Source organism: Chiloscyllium punctatum, chromosome 45 (genome assembly GCF_047496795.1).
Source record: "Chiloscyllium punctatum isolate Juve2018m chromosome 45, sChiPun1.3, whole genome shotgun sequence".
Taxonomy (NCBI): domain Eukaryota; kingdom Metazoa; phylum Chordata; class Chondrichthyes; order Orectolobiformes; family Hemiscylliidae; genus Chiloscyllium; species Chiloscyllium punctatum.
In genome coordinates, this window is record NC_092783.1 from 34838181 (window position 1) to 34861825 (window position 23645).

General features: G+C 40.1%; 1 protein-coding gene across 3 annotated transcripts in view; it reads right to left on the reverse strand.

Moving 5' to 3' along the window:
- Positions 1–23645, reverse strand: part of itpr3 (inositol 1,4,5-trisphosphate receptor, type 3) — a 269802-nt gene that overhangs the window by 178489 nt on the left and 67668 nt on the right. For all 3 annotated transcript variants that reach the window (XM_072563528.1, XM_072563529.1, XM_072563527.1), the window contains exon 4: positions 13843–13929. In XM_072563528.1, the coding sequence (XP_072419629.1) occupies positions 13843–13929 (87 nt within the window). The remainder of the gene's footprint in view (positions 1–13842; positions 13930–23645) is intronic.

The following is a 23645-nucleotide window of genomic DNA, read 5'->3' on the forward strand; positions in this document are numbered from 1 at the left end:
AACAGGAATTTAGGATGAAGGTGGTTGAGTGTGTTTAAAAATTTGAATTTGTTTTCACATGTTTGTCATTTGTAATTATTAATTAATTTTTTTTGCTCTCTTAAACCTAGATTTTTTTTCTGCTATTCAGACTATTATTTAACTGTCCACTCAAAAGCAGATAAAACTTACTCAGAATGTTCGAGATAAACAGTTGTCAAGGATGAAGTAATGAGCAAAAATAGTGTAAGAAATCACATCTGTTACCGGAGATATTTGAATGGCAAAGAGGATTAGATTTGATTCCCTACAGTGTGGAAACAGACCCCTTGGCCCAACAAGTCCACACCAACCCTCCGAAGATTAATCTACCCAGACCCATTTCCCTCTGACTAATGCACCTAACATTATGGGCAATTTAACACAGCCAATTCACCTGACCAGCACATCATTGGACTGTGGGAGGAAACCCACACAGACATGGGAAAATATGCAAGCTCCACACAGACAGTCCCCCAAGGCTAGAATCAAACCTGTGACCCTGGTGCTACAAGGCAGCAGTGCTAACCACTGAGCCACTGTGCCACCCTGGGCTGATATTGGAGGTTACCCTTACTGCACCAAGACTCCCTGACTGAAGACTATTCCCCTTCTCTTGACTGAGAATGCAGTACACCATGACAAACATCCTGGCTTTGTTTCTGTATAAACAGCAAAGCAAGACAGAAATAATATGATTTGGAGATGCCGGTATTGGACTGGGGTGGACAAAGTTAAAAATCACACAGCACCAGGTTATAGTCCAACAGGTTTATTTGGGAGCACTGCTCCTTCATCAGGTGGTTGTGGAGTATGAGATTGTAAGACACAGAATTTACAGCAAATGTTTACAGTGTAATGTAACTGAAATTATTCATGGAAAAAGACCTAAAATGTTTGTTAAGTCTTTCGTCTTTAAGAATGAACACGTTGGTTTCAGTTCTTTCATATGTAAATCGCAGAACCTTTTTAAAAGTTACCTTCCCAAGTGAACCTTAATAATTGGCGTCATGTCGGCCCAGATAGTGCATTTAAGGTGTGAGGTGCCCTGCGCGAGACTGTCTGTGCCACAATTGTCAGACTGATTCTAATCTAAACAACAGATTTGCAGAATCTTAAATGGATTCATGCAGTTTTTGAGCAAAATAAAATGTAATTCTGCAAGTACAAATTCACCCCACAAACTTATATGTGTATGTGTGCATGTGGGTCTGTCTGTGTGGGGGGCTAGGGGGTAAGGGTTATGAATTCTGTGAGAGTGTGTGTATACATGTGTGAGTGTAAAGGGGTATAAGTCTGAGAGAGGGTGCATGTGTGAGTGTGGGAGTGTATGTGTGAACGTGTGAGAGAGTGCGTGTGCGTGCGTGTGTGGTGCAATGGGATCACCTGTAGTGTGACATAAACCCAAGGTCCTGGTTGAGGCCAGTCTCATGGGCACCGAACTTGGCTATCAGCCTCTGCTCGGCCACTTTTCGTTGTTGTCCCAAAGTCCACCTTGGAGGACGGTCACCCGAAGGTCCAAAGTCGAATGTTCCAGAATGCTGAAGTGTTCTCCAACTGGGAGGGAACACTCCTGTCTGTTGATTGTTGTGCAGTGTCCATTCATCCTTTGCCGTAGCGCGCGCATACACACAGACACTCATAACCCTGTCCCAACACACACACACACACACACACACACACACACACACACACACACACATAAGTTTGTGGAATGAACTTGTACTTGCAGAATTACATTTTATTTTGCTCAAAAACAGCATGAATCCATGTAAGATTCTGTAAATCCATTTTTTAGATGAGAATCAGTCTGACCATTGTGGCACAGACAACCTCACACAGGGCTGCTCACACCTTCAATCTGAGCCGACATGACACCAATTGTTAAAGTTCACTGAGCATGGAACTTTTTAAAAAGTTCTGCAATTTACATATGAAATAACTGAAACCAACATGTTCATTCTAAAAGATGAGACAATCCAGGTCCTTTTCAAATTATAATTTCAGTTACATCACACAGTAAACTTTTGCTATAAATTCTGTGTCTTACAATCTTATACTCCACAACCACCTGATGAAGGAGTAGGGCTCTGAAAGCTGGTGTTTCCAAATAAAACTGTTGGACTAGCACCTGTTGTGTGATTTTTAACAGAAGTAATATGAGCCTGCTATCATCTGCGGAGGGGGCAAAGCACAAAAAGGCATAAGGAAATGCAAGCAGGGATGATGTGAGCATCCAGGTCAGATCAAAGTGAGTGAGCATAACGTTAGTGCGCGAACAGCCCAAAGATTCCAGAGGTGAGGTGACAGTGACAGCCACATCAAGGCCACCTTTGATGAGTGTGGCATCAAGGAGCCTGAGCAAACTGAGCAAATCTAGCAAAACCCAGCAATGGTTACCCAAGGTGGAGGTTGCAGGTTGGAGTCATATCTGGCGCATAGGAAAATGGTTGTGGTTGTTAGAGGTCAGTCATCTCAGCTCCAGGACATCTCTGCAGGAGCTCCTCAGCATAGTGTCCTGGGCCCAACCATCTTCAGCTGCTTCATCAATGACCTTCCCTCCATCATAAGGTCAGAAGTGGTTCAGTTCTGAGGAAGGGTCACTGGACTTGAAATATTAACTCTGATTTCTCTCCACAGAGACTGCCAGGCCTACCGAGCTTTTCCAACAATTTCTGTTTTTGTTTCAGAAGTCGGAATGTTCATTGATGATTGCACAATATTCAGCACCATCTGCAATTCCTCAGTAACTGAAGCGGTCCATGTTCAAATGCAACAAGATTTAGACAATATCCAGGCTTGGGCTGACAAGTGGAAAGTAACATTCACACCACACAAATGGCAATACAAAACAAACAAGCTAACCACTGCACCTTGACATTCAGTGGTGTTACCGTCACTGATTCCCCAGCTATTACCATTCTTGAGGTTTATAAAAACAAAAGGGGCATGGAGAGGGTAAATACACAAGATCTTTTTTCCCTGGGTTGGGGGAGTCCAGAACTAGAGGACATAGGTTTAAAGTGAGAGGAGAATAATTTAAAAGGGGCCTAAGGGGCAACTTTTTCACACAGAGGGTGGTGCATGTATGGAATGCACTACCAGAGGTAGTGGTTGAGCCTGGCACAAATACAACAATTAAAAGGCATCTGGATGTGTATATGAATAGGAAAGGTTATGAATATGAAGAGGGATATGGGCCAAGTGCTGGCAAATGGGATGAGTAATTTTGGATATCTGTTTGGCATGGACAAGATGGACCGAAGGGTCTGTTTCCATGCTGTACATCTCTATGACTCAATGACTCTGTATAACTACAATCGCTACAAGAGCAGGTCAGAGGCTAGGAATACTGCAATAAATAACTCACGTTCTGATTCACCAAAGCTTGATCCACCACCGAGAAGGTACAAGTCAGGACTGTGATGGAACACCTGCCTGGATGAGTGCAGCTCCAATAACACTCAAGAAGCTGATACCATCCAGGACAAAGTGCTTGATGGCATCACATCCACAAGCATCCACTCCCTCCTCTACTGATGCTGAGTAGCAGCAGCAGTATGTAACCTCTGTAAGATGCACTAGAGAAATTCACCAAGGCTCGTTAGGCAACACTTTCCAAACCCACAACACTTCCATATAGACAAGGGAAACAAACATCTGGGAATGCCACCACCTGGAGTTCCCCTCCAACACACTCACCTTCCTGACTTGGGAATATATCTGTTCCTTCATTGTCGTTGGTTAAAAATCCTGGAATTCCCTCCCTCAGGACATTGTGGATTAACCTACAGCATGTGGACTGCAACAGATCAAGAAGGCAGCTCACCACCACCTTCTCAAGACCAACCCAGGACAGACCAGCCAACGACACCTACAATCCACAATTGAAGTATTTAAAAAAACTGCAGCCTGGTCCAGTCCATGAAATGGGGGCACACCCCTGGGCACATCATATTGTAGTGATAGTTGCTGGCACAGCCTGAGGTGCAGCACTGAAATGCAGAAGTGTCATATAAATGGATTGAGATGTACCATGAGAGTTCTTACAGGCTGACATTCATTGGATATCAATGTCTGTAGATGTGTTGTGTATGTAGCAAGTGCCCATGGAAAGTGCCTTGAGTTGTTGCTAACCAGTGTCCAACACGGAGGTCCTACAATCGCAAGGTTCCCACTCTGCTTTCCGTACTTAATGTTTGGCTGGTTGGATAGGATGCTGACTATCATGGAGGTACATTTCACCATTAAGGCACTTAACAGGCAATATTCCCCTTTAATTGACAACTTAGCACCATCTAGTGAGAAACTCAACACACCATTTGTCAAAAGCATAAATGATGGGCCAAGTTTCTCCCAACATTGAGATGGCCCTGATCAGCTTGATTCTGCCAAAGATTCACTATAGCCTATGTCATTCAGACCCCTTTAAGTTTCTGGGCATAGTTAGAGACAATGAGTAGCTCTTAACACTAAACTACTCTCTCACCAAATCCACAGGATATAATCAAGCTCTGAAATTTATGGGGGCGAGTCACCATCCCAGAAGGAAAGTTGACAGCAAGGCAATAGACCAGAAAGAAGCCTGACCTGCAATGATAACACATTGTGGATGGGCTGAATGGCCTAAACCAGACCCTTCTGCCCCTGACTGGGCAGGAAGACCCACCCTTGCGAGCCAATAGCCAACTTGAGTAAATCCAGAGTATTATGTTAAATTGGGTGGCATAATCATGATGTTAGCCATACATCCCATTCCTGCTGGCTGGAATACTCATCCCCCATCAGGATGGTGATAGGATGGACTGACACAGGGAATGGTTGGTAGCTTGCAGTAGGTGGGACTTCCAGCAGTGAAGGAGTAAATAACTGAAGTGGTGAGTTCTAATTATGTAGCTGCTTTATCTGGATGATGTTGCATGTGGTTGGAGTTACACACATCCACACAAGTAGCAAGCATTTTATCAGACTCTTGATTTATTGCTCACAGGTGGCATAAAGACCATGTGGATTATTGAGGTGAGTAATTTGCACCACAGAATACTCAGCTTTTGATCTGCTTTTATAGACATGTGTTTAGGTGTATCATGTCAAATTACATTTCTAGTCAATATTGATGTTCCACAATGTTACCGCTGGGTCATTTGGTCACAATAATGCTGTTAAATATTAAGGGAAGGTGGTAAGACTCTTCTCTCTTACTGAAGATAAGTTGCAAAGCAGGGTAGAAAGGTGGCAAATGGAGTTCAATGTAGCTAAGTGTGAAGTCATTCACTTTGGTAGGAGTAACAAGAAGATGGATTACTGGGCTAATGGTATGCTACTTGTAGTGTGGATGAGCAGAGGATCTTGGTGTCCATGTACACAGATCTCTGAAAGTTGCCACCCAGGTAAATAGTGCTGTGAAGAAGGCATATGGCGTACTGGGCTTTATTGGTAGAGGAATTGAGTTCCGGAGTCCTGAGGTCATGTTGCAGTTGTATAAGACTCTGGTGCGGCCTTATCTGGAGTATTGTGTACAGTCTTGGTCGCCATACTATAGGAAGGATGTAGAGGCACTGGAACGGGTGTAGAGGAGGTTTACCAGGATGTTGCCTGGCATGGTAGGAAGATCGTATGAGGAAAGGCTGAGGCACTTGGGGCTGTTCTCATTGGAGAAAAGAAGGTTTAGGGGAGATTTGATAGAGGTGTACAAAATGATTAGGGGTTTAGATAGGGTTGACAGTGAGAACCTTTTTCCGCGTATGGAGTCAGCTGTTACTAGGTGACACAGCTTTAAATTAAGGGGAGGTTGGTATAGGACAAATGTTAGGGGTAGATTCTTTACTCAGCGGGTTGTGAGTTCATAGAATGCCCTGCCAGTATCAGTGGTGGACTCTCCCTCTTTATGGTCATTCAAGCGGGCATTGGACAAGCATATGGAGGTTATTGGGCTAGTGTAGGTTAGGTAGGCTTCGGTCGGCGCAACATCTATGTTCTATGTTCTATAGACCTTGCCCAGGGCCTGTATGTCAAGAATGCTGCTCATCACTTTTCAATCAAAGTTTGCATTTTCTCCATATCATTCTGTGTGCAGGCACAAAGTGCTTTCTTTTACAAGAAGATATGGGTGGAACTGAACAATGAGCAATTATCAGTCACCATCTGCAAATTGACCTTCTGATGGAAGAAAGCAGCTGAAGATGGATTCGGCCCAGGTAGTCTGATGGGGAAATCCTGCAGCAATGTCACTGCACTGAAATAGTTGACTTCCCATCAACCAAACTATCTTCCTCTGAGCTTGGTATGACTACAACAAATAGAGTTTCAAAATGGCTTCAGTTTTACTTGGTCTCCTTTTTCCCACAGTGATCACCAGGAAGGTTCCACCTTCTCAACCTCATCCCTCACCTGAGGTCTAGTGACCCTTAGGTTGAATTTACCACCAGTTGCCTCTGTCTAATGAGAGAGCAGTCCTATGGTCTTCTGGGACGATAGCAACCTCACCTTTTATCCTGAACAATACTTGATCTCAAGGGCACCTACACTTCAACACTGGAATTCAATTTTTTTTTGCTGCAATGCTATGACTGTCTGGAGCTGAGTGATCCTGGTGGAACCCAAACAGAGTATCAACAAGCTGTTGGAGAACAACCAGTGTCAACAAAATCTTCTATGATTTGCTGCTGTCTAAAAATAGATTGGTGGGCTGGAATCTGGTTGGGTTGATTATTACTTCATTAATAATTTGTGAATAGTTCTTATTATTGTGAGTTGCAACACAAGAATCTGGCAGACATTCCACTGAATGTCATGTAAGGTTGTGCAGTCTATATTAAACCAGAATAAATGACCCTTTATTTCCCTGAAGAAATTGTTCTTCCGGTTGATCATGTATTGTGGTAGCTTTGTTTTCCCAAAATAGCAAAGCTATCAGAAGGTGAGATCAAGTTCAGTGAGGATATGTAATACCTTTACTTCCTGAAAAGAACTCTCAATGTCAAAATAATGAAAAATGTTTTATCTAAATTTAAAAGTTCTTTGGTTAACCAGAAGAGGGAATAATGGAAGCACTACTAACCTAAAAAATCTACTTCAAGAGAATAAGTGCATTTTCACCTTTCTGAAAATCCTCATGCTAATGGCATTCTATAAATACACTTGCACCAGGCTTTCTGGCAAATGTTTTGGTTGAACGGAGCTGAAAGGCCTCAAAATTTATTGTATGAAACTACTGATGTAAGAAACTACTTTGTTTGTACATACACATAGAGTCATAGAAATGTACAGCACGGAAATAGGCCCTTCAGTCCAACTCGCCCATGTCGACCAGATATCCCAACCCAATCTAGTCCCACCTGCCAGCACCTGGCCCATATCCATCCAAACCCTTCCTATTCATATATCCATCCAGATGCTTTTTAAATGTTGCAATTGTACTAGTCTCCACCACTTCCCCTGGCAGCTCATTCCATACACGTACCACACTCTGCATGAAAAAGTTGCCCCTTAGGTCTCTTTTATATCTTTCCTCTCTCACACTAAACCACTAGTTCTGGACTCACCCACCTCAGGGAAAAGACTTTGTCTATTTATCTTATCCATGCCCCTCATGATTTTACAAATCTCTATAAGGTCATCCCTCAGCCTCCAATGCTCCAGGGAAAACAGCCCTAGCCTATTCAACCTCTCCCTTTAGCTTAATTCTCCAACCCTGGCAATATCCTTTGTAAATCTTTTCTGAACCCTTTCAAGTTTCACAACATCTTTTCGAAGTATAAGAATTACTGATGGACTGTGGTTGCTTGAATTAATATCCTCACATTCATAAAGATGTTAAATATCTGGATGAAGCTGTCTGTCTCCCAGCAATGTGTGTGAGGACCTAAATGGATTTTGTTCTCAAGTTCATTTTACAAATGAGTCGACTCAAGAAGAGTTGCCTGGAAACAAGCACTTGAGGTTTAACTATTGGAGGATAGTTGGTGCAATTAGTTGTGAGAAGGAGGTAGACGACAGACATAGCTTTAGAAAAGATTCAACAGGAAATGCTTCATGGTTTCTGATTGGAAGAAGCAAGATTAGGGGAATGCTGCCTGGAGATGTGTTACCTGACACTCTGTCCAGTTATAGTGTTTCTCCAGGATCGTCCATAGTTTCAACAATCACATAAGTGGGTCTGTGGGAAGAAAACCATCCCTTGGCCTAAACTCAGATAATGACTGATCACTTGGACAATGCACTTTCGATTGAACTGCAGCCATTAAGATTTGGAACCATTTAGTGAAATAGGAAGGAGGAAACTTAAAAGAAGAAGGAAGCAGAAAACTAGAGCAAGCATCTGACTGCATACTTTATTATCTTTAGCATGTTAGTCAATACTTCCGCTTCTTAAGTTCTGCAGCCTCGTTCTTTATGCTTTTGAAGAGTGTACACTGAGGTCAAAAGGCATTACCAATCAATTTGAGGACATTATGTATAGTAACAGCTCTTAATGTTGTTGACATTTATCCTAATTAATCCTCAAACACAACCAAAGTCACTCTTCACTGCCCATATACAGGAGGCAGCTTTCCTGTTTGCAATTATGTAAATGAAAAAGTAAATTTCACAATAATGGATAGTTATTCAGTAGTTCTGTTACTTGTAAACAATGGTTGCATTACAAGTCATCTGCAAAAATAACATGAGCTCATTCACATTGACTGAGTACAACGTACTAAACTGCAATTATAAATAGACCTTTGTGGTTTAAGTCTGACATTTTGCCAATGCAAATGCTTTCCTCCAAAGTTAGTGAATCAAAAATATCTGATGGTGCTTCATCTCAGTAGCTGCTGCTTTCGTTTACATGTTTTGAGGAAATAGCTGGTTAAATGTACAAGGTCACTTCATTTGAACATGCATTTGAGAATTACAAGTATTTGTTTCTCCACCCATGGGGAGATTGAGTTTTCTGAGAATCATTCAGATAGCTGTCTTTACTGAAAGGAACTACAATCAAATTAGAACAATTTTGCAATTCCTGGGTCTCAAAGAATAAGTTCATCAATAATTTAGAGGAATTACAAAAATGAATTTAGACAAAACATTTGTCACAAAGCCTATTACACGTGTGTCAAAAGCTTATTTTCATGAGGTGAAAATGCATCTATTAGCTTGAATAAATTTCCTGAAGTTAGCTGTGCTTGCATTACTTAACACAAACAAGTACATTTTACATCTGGATAAACATTCTCCTTTATTGTGATGTTGAATGCAGGAAGTAAGGGCCCTACAAATGCCTTGCTGAACTTGATCTCACCTGCTGATTGTTGAGATATTTTAGGAGAATAAAACTACCCAGAATGCATAGTCAACTATAATAGCAAGTTCTTGTGGCAGTTATTTATTTTAGTTTAACATAGACTTCACACGAGCCCATGACATATATTTTGTGGCAAGGTTGTAAATTGCAATTCATAGTAATAAAAACTATCCACACAAACTTAATTAAGTCAAAATATTTTCAAGAAGTTTTTGAATAACATGCATGCATCTGAGTCTGGGGTATTCAGAGGATAAAGAGATAGATGAATTGAACAGTTATTATATATCAATCTTTGCTAGAGTGGGTACACATAATATCCAAAGATAGTTGTAAATCAGGTATTGAAAAAGATGGAGGTGTTCAAGCAAATTACAATTACCAGGGAAGTAGTACTGAGTAAATTCACAAACCAGGAAATTACAAGCTAATTAGCTTAACATCTGTCATAGGGAAAATGTTAGAAGCTAGTAAAGATGTTATAACAGGGCATGTTATAAGTTCAAGTAAATTAGACAGAGTCAAAAGGAAATCATGTATAACTAAATTATTCAGAGAACCATACAGCCCCTACAGTGTGAAAGCAGGCCATTCAAGCTCACTGTGATCCTCCAAACAGCATTCCACCCAGACCCACCTCCTGTAAGCATTTACATGGTTAATCCACCTAGCCTACACATCCCTGGACACTATGGGCAATTTAACATGGCAACTCCACTTAACCAGCACATCTTTGGACTATGGGAGGAAACGGGCGCATCCGGAGGAAACTCGCACAGACACAGGGAGAGTTTGCAAACTCCATAAAGGCTGTCACCTGAGACTGGAGTTGAACCATGCCCCTGGCACTATGAGATAGGAGTACTAACCACTGAGCCACCATGATGCCCAAGATTGGAACGTTTGAACTAGTAACTTGTACTGCTGATAAAGGGGAATCAGTGGATGTATTGTGTTCAGACTTCCAGAAGGCATTTACTAATTAAAAGAATTTGCAGAAAATAAAAGTCCCTGGTGTAGGTGGCAACATATTGGCAAGGATAGAAGATATACTCATGGAAGGATTTTAATATATTGAAAGCAGTTAACCGAAGGTTTACTAGACAAATGCCTGGAATAAGCAGATTGCCTGATGAGGAAAAGCTAGACAGGCTAAGCCTGAATTCTCTCGAGTTTAGAAAAGTCATTTTATACAACTAAAACATATAAAATCCTGAAAGGACTGGACCAGGTGGTTGTGGAAAGAATAATGCATCCTGTGGGAGAATGCAGAACGAGGAGTTTTAGTTTAAAAATAAGGAGTCATCTATTTAAGAAAGAGATGAAGAAATATTTTTCCATCAGAGTGTTGTGAATCTTTAAAATTCCTTTCCTCTAAAGGCAGTGGTTATAGAATCTTTAATTATAGTTAAAGCAGAGGTCAATAGATTCTTGATTATCAAGGAATTGAAGAATTCTCAGGAATATGCAGGACTGTAGAGTTGAGATTAAAATCAGATCAGTCACAATCTCATTGAATGTCAGAGTGAGCTCAAAGGGCTGAGTGGCCTCCTCATGTTCTGTCTTCATATGTTCCTCTGTATGTAGAGACTGTTGCTACATACATATATTAATCTTACGCATATGAAGTTCAATTATGAATTCCTGTGCACATTTAATATGGAAAATTTTCATGTAAACTAGTGCTACCGTAAATCACTCTCACAACAGTGCTAGTAGTAAAAGCTCTTATTTTGCAACCACTGTCACTCTCCAAGATTTGCAGTGTAATAAAGTTGCATTGGAACTAACTCAAGTCTCTATTCTTTGAAGTAGGTAATCCTATTCCAAACTCATGTGTCCTTCATCTACATGGATAACAGTGTCAACATATATTCTTGGTCACTGAGTGTGTGCTTTGCAGACCAGTAGTTGCTCAGGATTCTCCATTGCCCGATGAAACAAGAAAGAAACTTTGATATTCTCTATCTTATAAATTTCAGTTAGTGATAGGAACTGAAACTTAAGGGGTTCAAATAAATATTCTGGCATATTACTGTTATAAATATGAGCTTTATAATGTTGTTATTTTTGGGGGCCGTGTCATCAATCGAGGATAACATGGAGTTATATGACTTGTTCTGAGGTCTGCATAGCAACAGGCCTTGGTGACATGGACATTAAATATTGAAGAGAGGAAGGGTCTATTTTCTGGAAGGAAGGTATAAGGTGTTCATACTTACAGACAATGGCAGCAACATTTGTATTTACCTTAGTTAGCCTGTTAGTCTTCAAGATCTCAAAAAGGTATTCAGAATATCAAGTTGTAAACAATTATGCTTTAAACTGTCCATTTACTTCCAAGATAAAACAAACTTGGGGGTCTTAAGGAATTTTAGTCTTTCTACCAGCATACAAAGCCAATGTGACAGTCGTTACTGCAGAGTTGAGCTTTGTAAAGCAAAGTGTTCCTAAGATATTCCTGAAACATTCAGACGCACCCTTGGAGTCAAAGGATCAACTTTGTGAGAATTTGAAATAAAGCTGGAGGATTCATTTAATTTGTGCGAAAGGGAGAATTATCTGGAAAACTGTGGAAGACAGTTTGGAATTAAAAGTTATCAGACTGGGAAAAGATAAGAATGGCAGTAACTCTCAGGAGCTAAAAATCACTTTGGACTGGTCCAGGGAAAATTGAAAGACTACTAAAGGGACAGTATTGCGTATACATGTGAAGTGGGTTTATTGGTTTTGTTAGAATTAAAAAGCCAAAGTTCTGATTGTAATTCAAAGTGGAAGTTGCTGACAAAAGAATATTTAGTCAGCGGTGGTGTTAGTCTGTTTGTTACATCAAGAGTCTTTAAATATAACATCTTGCCATATCATTCTGTCAACTTTCACTTCTCACCATATACAAATGAAAGTTCACTTTCAGCTTAAAGGTTCAAGTTTCTTTCTTTAAAGTTCTTGATATCTTCAAGAACCATAATATCTGCCAACCATAACACCAGAGCCATGAATGGCTTCAAAGTCATAACTGATCTAATGTGCATCGCTTAACAATTAATGATTAGCATGAGGGCATTATTCTCCCCACCACTGACAACTTTGACCACTCCCACCAACCTTCTGCTCTCAAATTAGAACAATTCTCCAAAGCACTTGTTCTCTACTCTATTTAGGACTAAGGCAGCAGATTGAGTTTTAGAACAACAAACTAAATATTTAATGTGGTATAATAAACCAGCAATAGTAACCACCAAAACGCCAGTTTTAAGTAAAATGAAAAGGGTACAGAATATTTATGATTAATTGAGTGCAATTGTATTGCTTTTAAAAGTATGTACAGAAGTTACTTTGACATGTATCATTTGGTAGGATTTGCTACCAACACTACATAATTATCACTGTGTAAACCGGCATGTATTTCAAAAGGTTGTAATATGCAGCTGACTGTAACTTGTTATGGCCGAAAGACAGGAGTTAGTCAATGTTGAGCATATCACACATTAATTTTGACACAAATGGGAACAATTGCATGAAGCATAAATTAGGCCAAGAAGGTGGATTAGTCAAGGCCGAAATTGAGCAAAAGTAACACATAAACATCATTTCTCAAACATGCATTTTCAGTTGGCAGCCACACTCATTCAAGAATTGAGAATTATTCTAAACATGTCAGTTTAGATTCATAATCAATAACAGTGTAAAACATTAATAATTAAAACACCCTGAAATACGTTTGAAATGCGGAAACACTTTGGCAAATTGAATCCTGTTCAAACAACAAGTAGGAGAATTTGGTATTAGGTGCTTACGGAGACACATCTCTGATTACAATTGCCACCATTTTATTCAATATCAATCTCAGATATTTAACTAATAGCTACAAAAGAACAAACAAATTCAAGAACATCAAATTTGCATTTATATAGTGCCTTGAACACAATGTCCAAAGGTGCTTGTCAGAAAGTTTATAAAGCAAACTTTCATAGCAAACTGCAAAATAAAATGAAATTATGACATATGGCAAAAACTTGATCAAAGATTTCAATCAGCATTTCAAAGAAAGAGAGGTAAAGAGGTTTAGGAAGAGAATTCCATAACTAAGGACTCAGGTAGCTTAAGGTACATAACCCATAGTGCAAGGATTACAATTTAGAATGCTCAAGAGGTCAGAACTGGAGGAGTATAGAAAATCTCAGATTTGTGAGGACAGAGGTTACAAAGTTTGCATTTGCTCCTGTCTTCACTCACCTGCTAATGAAACATGGACTCTTTGTGTCTCTCAAGCTCAACAACCCAAGTTGTTTGTCAACCCGCCTCCCATTTTTAACCTCTATAAACATCTCCTCTCCTCATTTAGTTATTTGCTCCACAAAAACCTCTGCCTTCACACATTCCACTCTTCCTTTGTCCTTCTTTAAAAGACTGCCTTGATATGCTTCCCCAAGGCCCTACTTTTTGTTCATCGTTCATTTATTCTCTTCATGCCTAAGGATGTTTTCTCAAGCAAAAGTGCAATGTAACTGTAATGTGTTATCATTGAAGGCACATACCTGCACTACACTGCCATACTTTATCACCTCTCCATGTACTTTTTTGTTTTCCGTTTCATTCTGCTTCTGTTCCAGCTCAGCTGCATGCTGTAAAAAGAAAATTGAGGTGAAAATGAAGTTATTGCAACATCTTTTCTTTACTATCAATGAAACAGCCAGAGATTTATAACATTACGTCCTCTCTACTTTAAAGGTCTTATAAAACTTATTCACATCAATACAAAATAAAACAAAAATTTCTTAATTACTTTCCTGATCACAACAGCAACTGATAGAGTGGGTATGAAATCATTGGACAAGTTTCAGTGTTGCGACAGAATTCAATGCTTACACAGTCTGAGATTTGGTAAAGTCATGCTTAATTGTGGACTGCCAGAATCAAACTTTGCCTGAAATCTCAGATTTATTAAATGTCTTATCTCTAAATCATGTCGTAGAAAACTATTTTAAAGGGAAACTGTTTAATACATTCCTGAATCAAAATGGTTAAATTGTACCATGCACAATTTTCATCAGATTGTTTCATTTGAACCCAGTAGGCAAGAGGGATTGGATTTGCCCAGCTAATTATAGCAGACACATGGACATTCTTCAACTATGATTAAAGGTGCATCTTTGCAAATTACTTGTGACTCTTCATAAACAGCAATGCAGTAATGTAATCTGTGTCCCAAAAACAGTATTACAAAGCTGTCTCAGAATATGTCGTGTATACAAAATTCATTACAAAGATCGGAAAGCTCTCTGTTTGATGAACAAAGATTCTCAGATAGGAAAACAACTGAGGTAAAGTGAAAGGAAACTTGACTTGCCAAATAACCCACAAAAGCAAGACCAACCTCCTTTAGTAAAGCTGAGTCCACCATCCAATTAAATGACCTTCATCAGTTCATAATCATTTCAGAAACCAAACTCAAAAACATTTCAAAACCATCGCCAGAAACTGACAACTTCATTTTCATGAAACCATATCATTGTTCCTGTAAGGCTTACAGCGGTAAACAGAAAAGCTGTCACTGATATTACTGCCTCGGTACTACCAGTTACAGGGATGCAACAACAGATGCAATAATCAACATTTGTTGATTATTTGCCATTCCTTGAACAAACTAAACAAGCTTGATACACTGTTCTTACAATCAGAGGTAAGCATAAGTGTTAAACTTCCAACCTTACCATATTAAGTGCTTCAATCACCTCACAAATGGTTTTTCTATTTCTGGATAATAAAGCCCAGCCAATATTTTTCTGTTCTCAGATCAATTAAGAGCTGTATTTGTGGCTATTCTAAACACAGTATCATAGGAGAAGAATTATTATTTATTAATCTAAATATATCTAAAATAAATTATTGCAATGGACCAACTATTATGAATCATCAAACTAAGAAATGATTGAGACTGTCACCTACTCCTGATTGTCCTTAAGAAAATGATGGTGAGCCTCTTTCTTGAGTTACTGTTGTCCAAGTGGTGGAAGGACCACCATAATGCTGCTAGGGAATTCCAGGCAAAGAATGGTATTTAAATTCAATGAATTCATAAAGCTGGAAGGAAATGTCAGTCTCATTAATTGTGAACATGAAAATACTTGATTCTTGGAAAAGCCCATATGATTTGGTAATGAGGTTTAGGGAAGGAAATCTGTGGTTGACTCTGAAATCACTCTGAAAAGAATCAAACTGCAACCTGCAAACTTTCATATGCCTTAGTCAACATGGATGCTTCTTCAGTTGTCTGGCTGAGGGAACATGTAATCTACAGCAGAGCAATTGACACCACAGGTAAGGCAAGGAGGCAGGCCCTGACTCCATTCCAGCCAGAACAGGACTAAAAAACAGTGCTGTTGGCACCAACTCAGGTCCAGGAGAAAGTGAGGACTGCAGATGTTGGAGATTAGAATCAAAACACGTGGCAGATCAGAGTCCTTGAATGCTGCCTATTTGGCTGTGCTTTTCCAGCACCACACTGTTTTAGAGCAATTGGATCCACAGTAGCTGTTCCGGCAACCTCCCAAGGAGTGCGAGGTGTGCATGTGTGTATGTGCGAGTGTGTGCCTTCCTTGACCATCAGCACTTAGGAGACCTTCGTCCAACCTGCCATAAATGAGGAAGGAGATGGGAGGCCTGTAAAATAAGGTGGGTTCTTGCTACGACCTGATGCTTTCTCACCTCTGCTTAACTCAGATCCAGGAAGAAGGGCCCATGGATGACCTTCCAGCCCCACCTTCACGCAAAACACTTCAGTGACTTCCTAGTCAGAGGCACAGACTGATGTTTCTGTGGCCAGCAGCAAAAAATCAGAATGGTGTGTTGCCTCCCTGGTGCCAGGATCAAGGATGTCTAAGAGAGGGTGCAGAATGTTCTCAAGGGCAGAGGGACCAGCAGGAAGTCATTGTACACATTGGAACCAATGACATAGGAAGGGAAAAGGATGAGATTCTGGAGGGAGAATATAGAAAGTTAGGCAAGAATTTAAAAAGGAGATCCATGAGGGTAGTAATATTTGGATTACTCCCAGTGCTACGAGCTAGTGAGGGTAGCAATAGGAAGACAGAACAGATGAATGGGAGGCTGAGGAACTGGCATACAGGAGAAGGATTCATATTTTTGGATCATTGGAATGTCAGGGGTAGAAGTCACCTGTACAGGAAGGATGGATTGCACCTGAATTGGCAGAGAGATCTGCTAGAGCTGCTTGGGAAGATTTAAACTAGTAAGGTGGGGGTGTGGAACCCAGGGAAATAGGTAGGAAAGAGATCAATCTGAAACTGGAATGGTTGAGAAAAGAAACGAGTCAAACAGTCAGGGCGGGTAGGGACAAAGCAGAAAACAAGGTAGGACTGATAAATTTAACTGCATTTATTTCAATGCAAGAGGCCTAACAGGGAAAGCAGATGAACTCAGAGCACGGTTAGCAACATGGCACTGGGATATCACAGCAATTATAAAAACATGGCTCTGAGATGGACAGGACTGGCAGCTTAATGTTCCAGGATACAAATGCTACAGGAAGGATAGAAAGGGAGGCAAGAGAGGATGGGCAGTGGTGTTTTTTATAAGGGATAGCATTACAGCTGAATTTAGGGAGGATATTCCCGGAAATACATCCAGGGAGGTTATTTGGGTGAAACTGAGAAATAAGGGATGATCACCTAATTGGGATTCTTGTATAGACCCCTTAATACTCGGCAGAAAATTGAGAAACAATTTTGTAAGGAGATTTCAGTTATCTGTAAGAATAATAGAGTGGTTATGGTAGGAGCTTTTGACTTTCCAAACAGACTGGGACTGACATAGTGTTAAGGGTTTAAATGGAGAGGAACTTCTTAAGTGTGTACAAGAAAATTTTCTGATTCAGTATGTGGATGTACCTATTAGAGAAGGTGCAAAACTTGACCTACTCTTGGGAAATAAGGCAGGGCAGGTGACTGAGGTGTCAGCGGGGAGCACTTTGGGGCCTGTGACCATAATTCTATTAGTTTTAAAATACTGATACAAAAGGATAGACTAGATCTAAAAGTTGAAGTTCTAAATTGGAGGAAGGCTAATTTTGAGGGTATTAGGAAAGAACTTTCAAAAGCTGATTAGGGGCAGATGTTCACAGGTAAAGGGACAGCTGAAAAATGGGAATCCTTCAGAAATTAGATAACGAGAATCCAGAGAAAGTATAGTCCCATTAGGGTGAAAGGAAAGGCTGGAAGGTAGGTATAAGGAATGCTGGATGACTGAAGAAATTGAGGGTTTGGTGAAGAAAAAAAAGGAAGCAAATGTCAGGTATAGACAGGATAGATCGAGTGAATCCGAAGAAGAGTATAAAGGCAGTAGGAGTATACTTAAAAGGGAAATCAGGAGGGCAAAATGGGACATGAGATATCTTTGGTAAAAAGGGTTTTTACAAATATATTAAGGACAAAAGGGTAACTAGGGAGAGAATAGACCCCTCAAAGATCTGCAAGGCAGCCTCTGTGTGGAGCCGCAGGAGATGGGAGAGACACTAAATGAGTATTTTGCATCAGTGTTTACTGTGGAGAAGGATATGGAAGATATGGAATGTAGGGAAATAAATGGTGACATCTTTAAAAATGTCCATATTGCAGAGAAGGAAGTGCTGGATGTCTTGAAATGCATAAACTCCCAGGACCTGATCAGGTGTACCCTAGAACTTTGTTGGAAGCTAGGAAAGTGATTGCTAGGTCCCTTGCCGAGATATTTTTATAATCAATAGTCACAGGTGAGGTGCCAGAAGACTGGAAGTTGGCTAACGTGGTACCACTATTGAAGGTAGTAAGGACTGGAGGCCTGTGACCAGTGGAGTGCCACAAAGATCAGTGCTGAGTCCACAACTTTTCATTATTTATATAAATTCCCACATCACCAATGAAAATTGTAGAACATTGGTAGAAGAAGGACATTGGTTAGGCCACTGTTGGAATATTGCATACAATTCTGGTCTCTTTCCTATCAGAAAGATGTTGTGAAACGTGAAAGGTTTAGGAAAGCTTTCCAAGGATGTTGCCAGAGTTGGAGGATTTGAGCTATAGGAAGAGGTTGAATAGTCTAGGACTGTTTTCCTTGGAGTGTTGGAAGCTGAGATGTGACCTTATAGAGGTTTACAAAATCATGAGGGGCATGGATAGGATAAAAAGACAAAGTAATTTCCCTGGGGTGGGGGAGTCCAGAACTAGAGGGCATAGGTTTAGACTGAGAGGGGAAAGATATAAAAGAGATCTAAGGGGCAGCTTTTTCACACAGAGGGTGGTATGTGTATGGAATGAGCTGCCAGAGGAAGTGGTAGAGGCTGGTACAATTGCAACATTTAAAAGGCATTTGGATGGGTATATGAATAGGAAGGGTTTGGAGGGATATGGGCCAGGTGCTGGCAGGTGGGACTAGATTGGGTTGGGATATCTGGTCGGCATGGACAGGTTGGACAGAAGGGTCTGTTTCCGTGCTGTACATCTCAATGACTCTATGACTCTAAATGATTTAGATGGGAACATAGGAGGTATAGTTAGTAAGTTTGTAGATGACACCTACATTGGAGGTGTAGTGGACAGTGAAGAAGGTTACCTCAGATTACAATGAGATCTTGATCACATGGGCCAATGAGCTGAGAAGTAGCAGATGGAATTTAATTTAGATAAATTTGAGGTGCTGCATTTTGGGAAAGCAAACCTTAGCAAGACTTATATACTTAATGCTAAGGTCCTATGGAGGGTTGCTGAACAAAAAGACCTTGGGGTGCAGGATCATAGCTCCTTGAAAGTAGAGTCACAGTCAGATAGGATAGTAAAGAAGGCATTTGGTATGCTTTCCTTTATTGGTCAGATATTGAGTATAGGAGTTGGAAGGTCATGTGCAGCTGTACAGGACATCGGTTAGGCCACTTTTGGAATATTGCGTGCAACTCTGGTCTCCTTCCTATCGGAAGGATTTGTGAAACTTAAAGGGCTCAGAAAAGATTTACGAGGATGTTGCTAGGGTTGGAGGATTTGAGCTATAGAGAGAGGTTTAATTGGCTGGGGCTATTTTCCTTGGAGCATCGGAGGCTGAGGGATGACCTTTTAGAAGTTTATAAAATCATTAAGGGCATGGATAGGATAAATAGACAAGGTATTTTTCCTGGGGTGGGGGAGTCCAGAACTAGACAGCATAGGTTTAGGGTGAGAGGGGAAAGATATAAAAGACCTAAGGGGCAATGTTTTCACTCAGAGGATGGTGTATGTATGGAATGAGCTGCCAGAGGAAATGGTGAAGGCTGGTTACAATTGCAACATTTAAAAGACATCTGAATGGGTGTATGAATAGGAAGGGTTTGGAGGGCTGTGGGCTGGGTGCTGGCAAGTGGGACTAGATTAGGTTGGGATATTTAGTCTACATGGATGAGTTGGAGGTGAAGAGTATGTTTCCATGCTGTACATCTCTGAATCGATGACTCTGTAGTCAGTTAAAAACTACTAAAGGGCCACTTAAGCACCCTGATCCAGGGACTACAGAGAGGTCTGTAATACAATGTGCTTGCTGGATGAGGCATCATATCCTGAGGCCTACATTCAGGGCTTGAACTAACAGCTTATGGCTCAGAAGTAGGTACAGTACACACAACACGATAATACCTCACCACAACACAGATATGTACTGTAGAAGTTTCATGTCTGCAAGTAAAACTTTACTTCTACATTTATGCTTTGCATTGGTGTAATCTTTTCCCAAATTTCTACCTGTTGAGACACTGGAATGGAAAGGACTGAAGGAAGGTACAAAGCAACTTTTTTTCAAGCATTCTGAAGTCTACGAAGAAATTAGAATTAAATATAACGGAAAAAATCAGATTGTCTCACACAAGATTTTGTGAAAGAACAGTACAGCACAGGCCCTTTGACACATGAAGACTGTGCCAACACATGATGTCTTTCAAAACTAAAAACTTTGCCCTGTGAAAATTCTGCCAGATAATAAGAATTATAAACAAAGAAGTACATCTGACATAAATCCCACGCTATGTGGGCATTAGCCTGTACAAATTACGCTTTTAAATTAGAAATACCCAACAGCATCATCAGGTCTCTGAAATTTCTAGCCGTTAGTTAAGCGTGGTAAATAATTGAGATTCCACTATATCAAAGGTCTAGTAGTGAAGAATCTATTTAATTCAATTCTATCATTTGATATAGGTCCAAGAAAAGAAAAGTGGACTGAGAACTAAAACATGGATTTTAAAACTTTGATATATCAAAAAGTATCTATGCTTATTAATTTACAAAATATATTCCTATAACCTCATGTTGAAACAACTTTGAAAGTGAAAGGAATGTCATTTTAAATTTTGGTCCTCTCGCCCTCACTTTTCCCCTCAATGTGACAGCAGCTCTTCTCAGTCTCAGGCCTGGGAAAACAGGGACAGTGCAGCAGTTGCAATAATACAGAATGTTTTCTGTTCAATTACTAGCACTATTGAACAAGGTAACTTCAGCACCAACATCAAATAAGTCATGAGTAAACACATTTATCACATTGAAGAATAACTTTCGAAATACTCAATAATGAGATGAATTGTTCACAAAATTAAAAAGTGATATGTTCTGCTGAAACGTCTCCTCAAAAAACATAGTCAGTAACGTCCTCTGCAAAACCTGCCCACCACTGAGGTTGCAAATCCCAAATCTGCCTTGTCACAGGTGAATGGTATCTGGTGAGCTTGGTTTACCAGACACTTGTCATTTTCCTTAGTTGCTGCTCTTATATCTGAAAAAAAACAATTTCTGCTACATTGGAGCACTGGAATCGCCACAGCCAGCACCCCCAGAGGTAGGAGAATACAATTGAAGGAACAGCTTTTTACAAATGCTTTAAACCTGCAGATCTTTCATCCAGTAAACAGCACAGCAGTTTTTGAAGGCTTTTATTTCCAGGTGCCAAATTGTTGTACCAACTTAAAGTGAATATTTATGTCTTTATGTAATCTTAAAGGAGGAAGGAAGGAAGGAAATCAATCTTAAGGCACTTTGGAAGCAATGAAGTGCAGTCGCTGTTGGAAAGTAGGAAATGGTGGCAGCCAATTTGCACACGAACAGCAAACCCACCCAAATACTATTGTGACAATGACAAAATGGCCTGTTTTTTGTAATGTTGATTGAGGGGAACTGTGGATAACTCTCTGGCTCTGTTAACCAAGCAGTGGCAGACATGATTTATCACCACTACACACCCATACAAGTGCTATTAAATGCACCCAAGCAGGTAGTTTGCAATGCAAAGTAACTAAGTTTACACGTTAATGCTTATTAGTCAGTACTCAGGAAACTGCCATGATTCATTTATTCTATATTAATCCACAATGTTTGCATTGTTTAGTCATTGCAATATTCCTGTCTTATTGTTTGCTGACCTGGGGATACACCCGATAATACTACCAAATAGTTTTAATCTTGCCTCAAAACTCAACAGTTGACAAATAGTCCCTTGGGACACTTCATGCAGTCAGTCAGTATTTTAGAAATCTATTTCAGATGCCTTAATAGATTTAGGGAGTTCTGTAGTAAATGCCAAGATTTCAACAATAAGCATCTGCATGCAGGGCAACTGCAAAAATAGAAAGTACAATCCTTCTTTCTTTCTGAAAGAAAGAGAAAACAGAGTGTTTCCATCACATCAGCATGAAATGGACACCAATGAGGGAAATAAGGTGGCATAAAAGGTCATTGCCAATACCTGGAGAGATACAGGACCACCTCATCAACAATTGTTCCAGAAATTATTTTTTGAGCATTTGGAAGAGTAATTATTCTTTGTCATGTAATTTACATACACAAACTAATCTATACATCTTCCATGGCCTTCCTTAACTATTAGGAAAGTGTAAAATAAATTACTGTGTCTTTTTCATGGGAAGGGGAAGGCCAACTGCTGGACTGTTAATTCCAGAGACCAGGATAATGATCCGGGGATCTGAGTTTGAATCTACACAGCAGATGATGGATTTTGAATTGGATCCAATGATGACCATAATTCCATTACAAATTGTCAGGAAAAATACATCTGGTTCATGAATATCCTTTAGGGAAGGAAACTATCATCCTTATCTAGTCTGGCCTACACGTGACTCCTGACCCACAGCAATGTAACTGACTCCTACCCCCTCGGCAATTAGGGATGGGCACTAAATGCTGGCCTAGTCTGCAATGCTCTTATCCTGTTAATGAATAATTAATCAATGTCGTTGAAATCCTAGCCAAGCGGTGTTTTGGACTTCCAGCTACATCTCACCTGCACTTAGGGTGATCTCAGCATGGCTCCTTTTTGTGCAGTCACCAGAGAGGTACACAAGAATAAAACCCCCTCAGGTATTTACAGTTGTCATATTTGACAGACAACAGGCACTGGTTAGACAGACTCCATAACCAATCATCCTAATGAAGTTTTGCTGAATCATGATGATGTGAAGAAGCATTTATTTCAAATGGTTTAATAGATTTTTTTCTTCCCCCCAAAGGCTTGTAATCACCTAAAGTACTACACTTTCCATGGGAAACAAAGGAATTTCTCCTCAAATCGGTGCAAAATGATCAGCCCCTTCCCTAGGACTGGTGGTCTCTTGTTCCAGATTCTCCCGCCAAATAAACAATATTTCAGCATCCATTGTGTCACAGCACCTCCATAACCTTGAATGTTTCAATGAGATCCCCCTCATTATTCCAAAGAATGCAGATCCAATTTATTCGGCCTCTCATCATTGGACAACTCTCTCATCCAATGGACCAATATAAAGTTTGCAGTAATGCCTTCAGTGCAAGACTAGCCTTCTGTAAATATGGAGACTAAAAATTCATGCACTATTCAATGTGCTATTCAAAGCCCCATAACATAGGAAGCGTTCTTTAATCTTGCAATTCAATCGCCATCCTCCCCACCAACTGTAATAAAGGTCAACAGGTCATTTCCTTTTGATAAAATAAATTTTGGAGGGGTACATCTACTCTTTCCTATTCCACTTCTCCACTGAACTAATTTTATATTTAATCAGAGCAGTGATATGGCCAATTATACAGGTTTTAGATTGCATGTGATTGAGTAGTAGAAACTGTTTAGCCAGTTTTCTTTCTTCAACAAAGAATAACTAGTTTATTTCATAAAGAGCTTACTCAAGCAAACACAAAATACTTAGTGACAAAACAAAATTTAGATTTACAAAGATAGATGGTTAGTATGTTTATGGATGACACAAAAATTGGTGGCACGGTAGATAGCGAAGAAGATTTTCTACGATTACAAAGGGACCTTGATCAAATGGGTCAATGGGCTG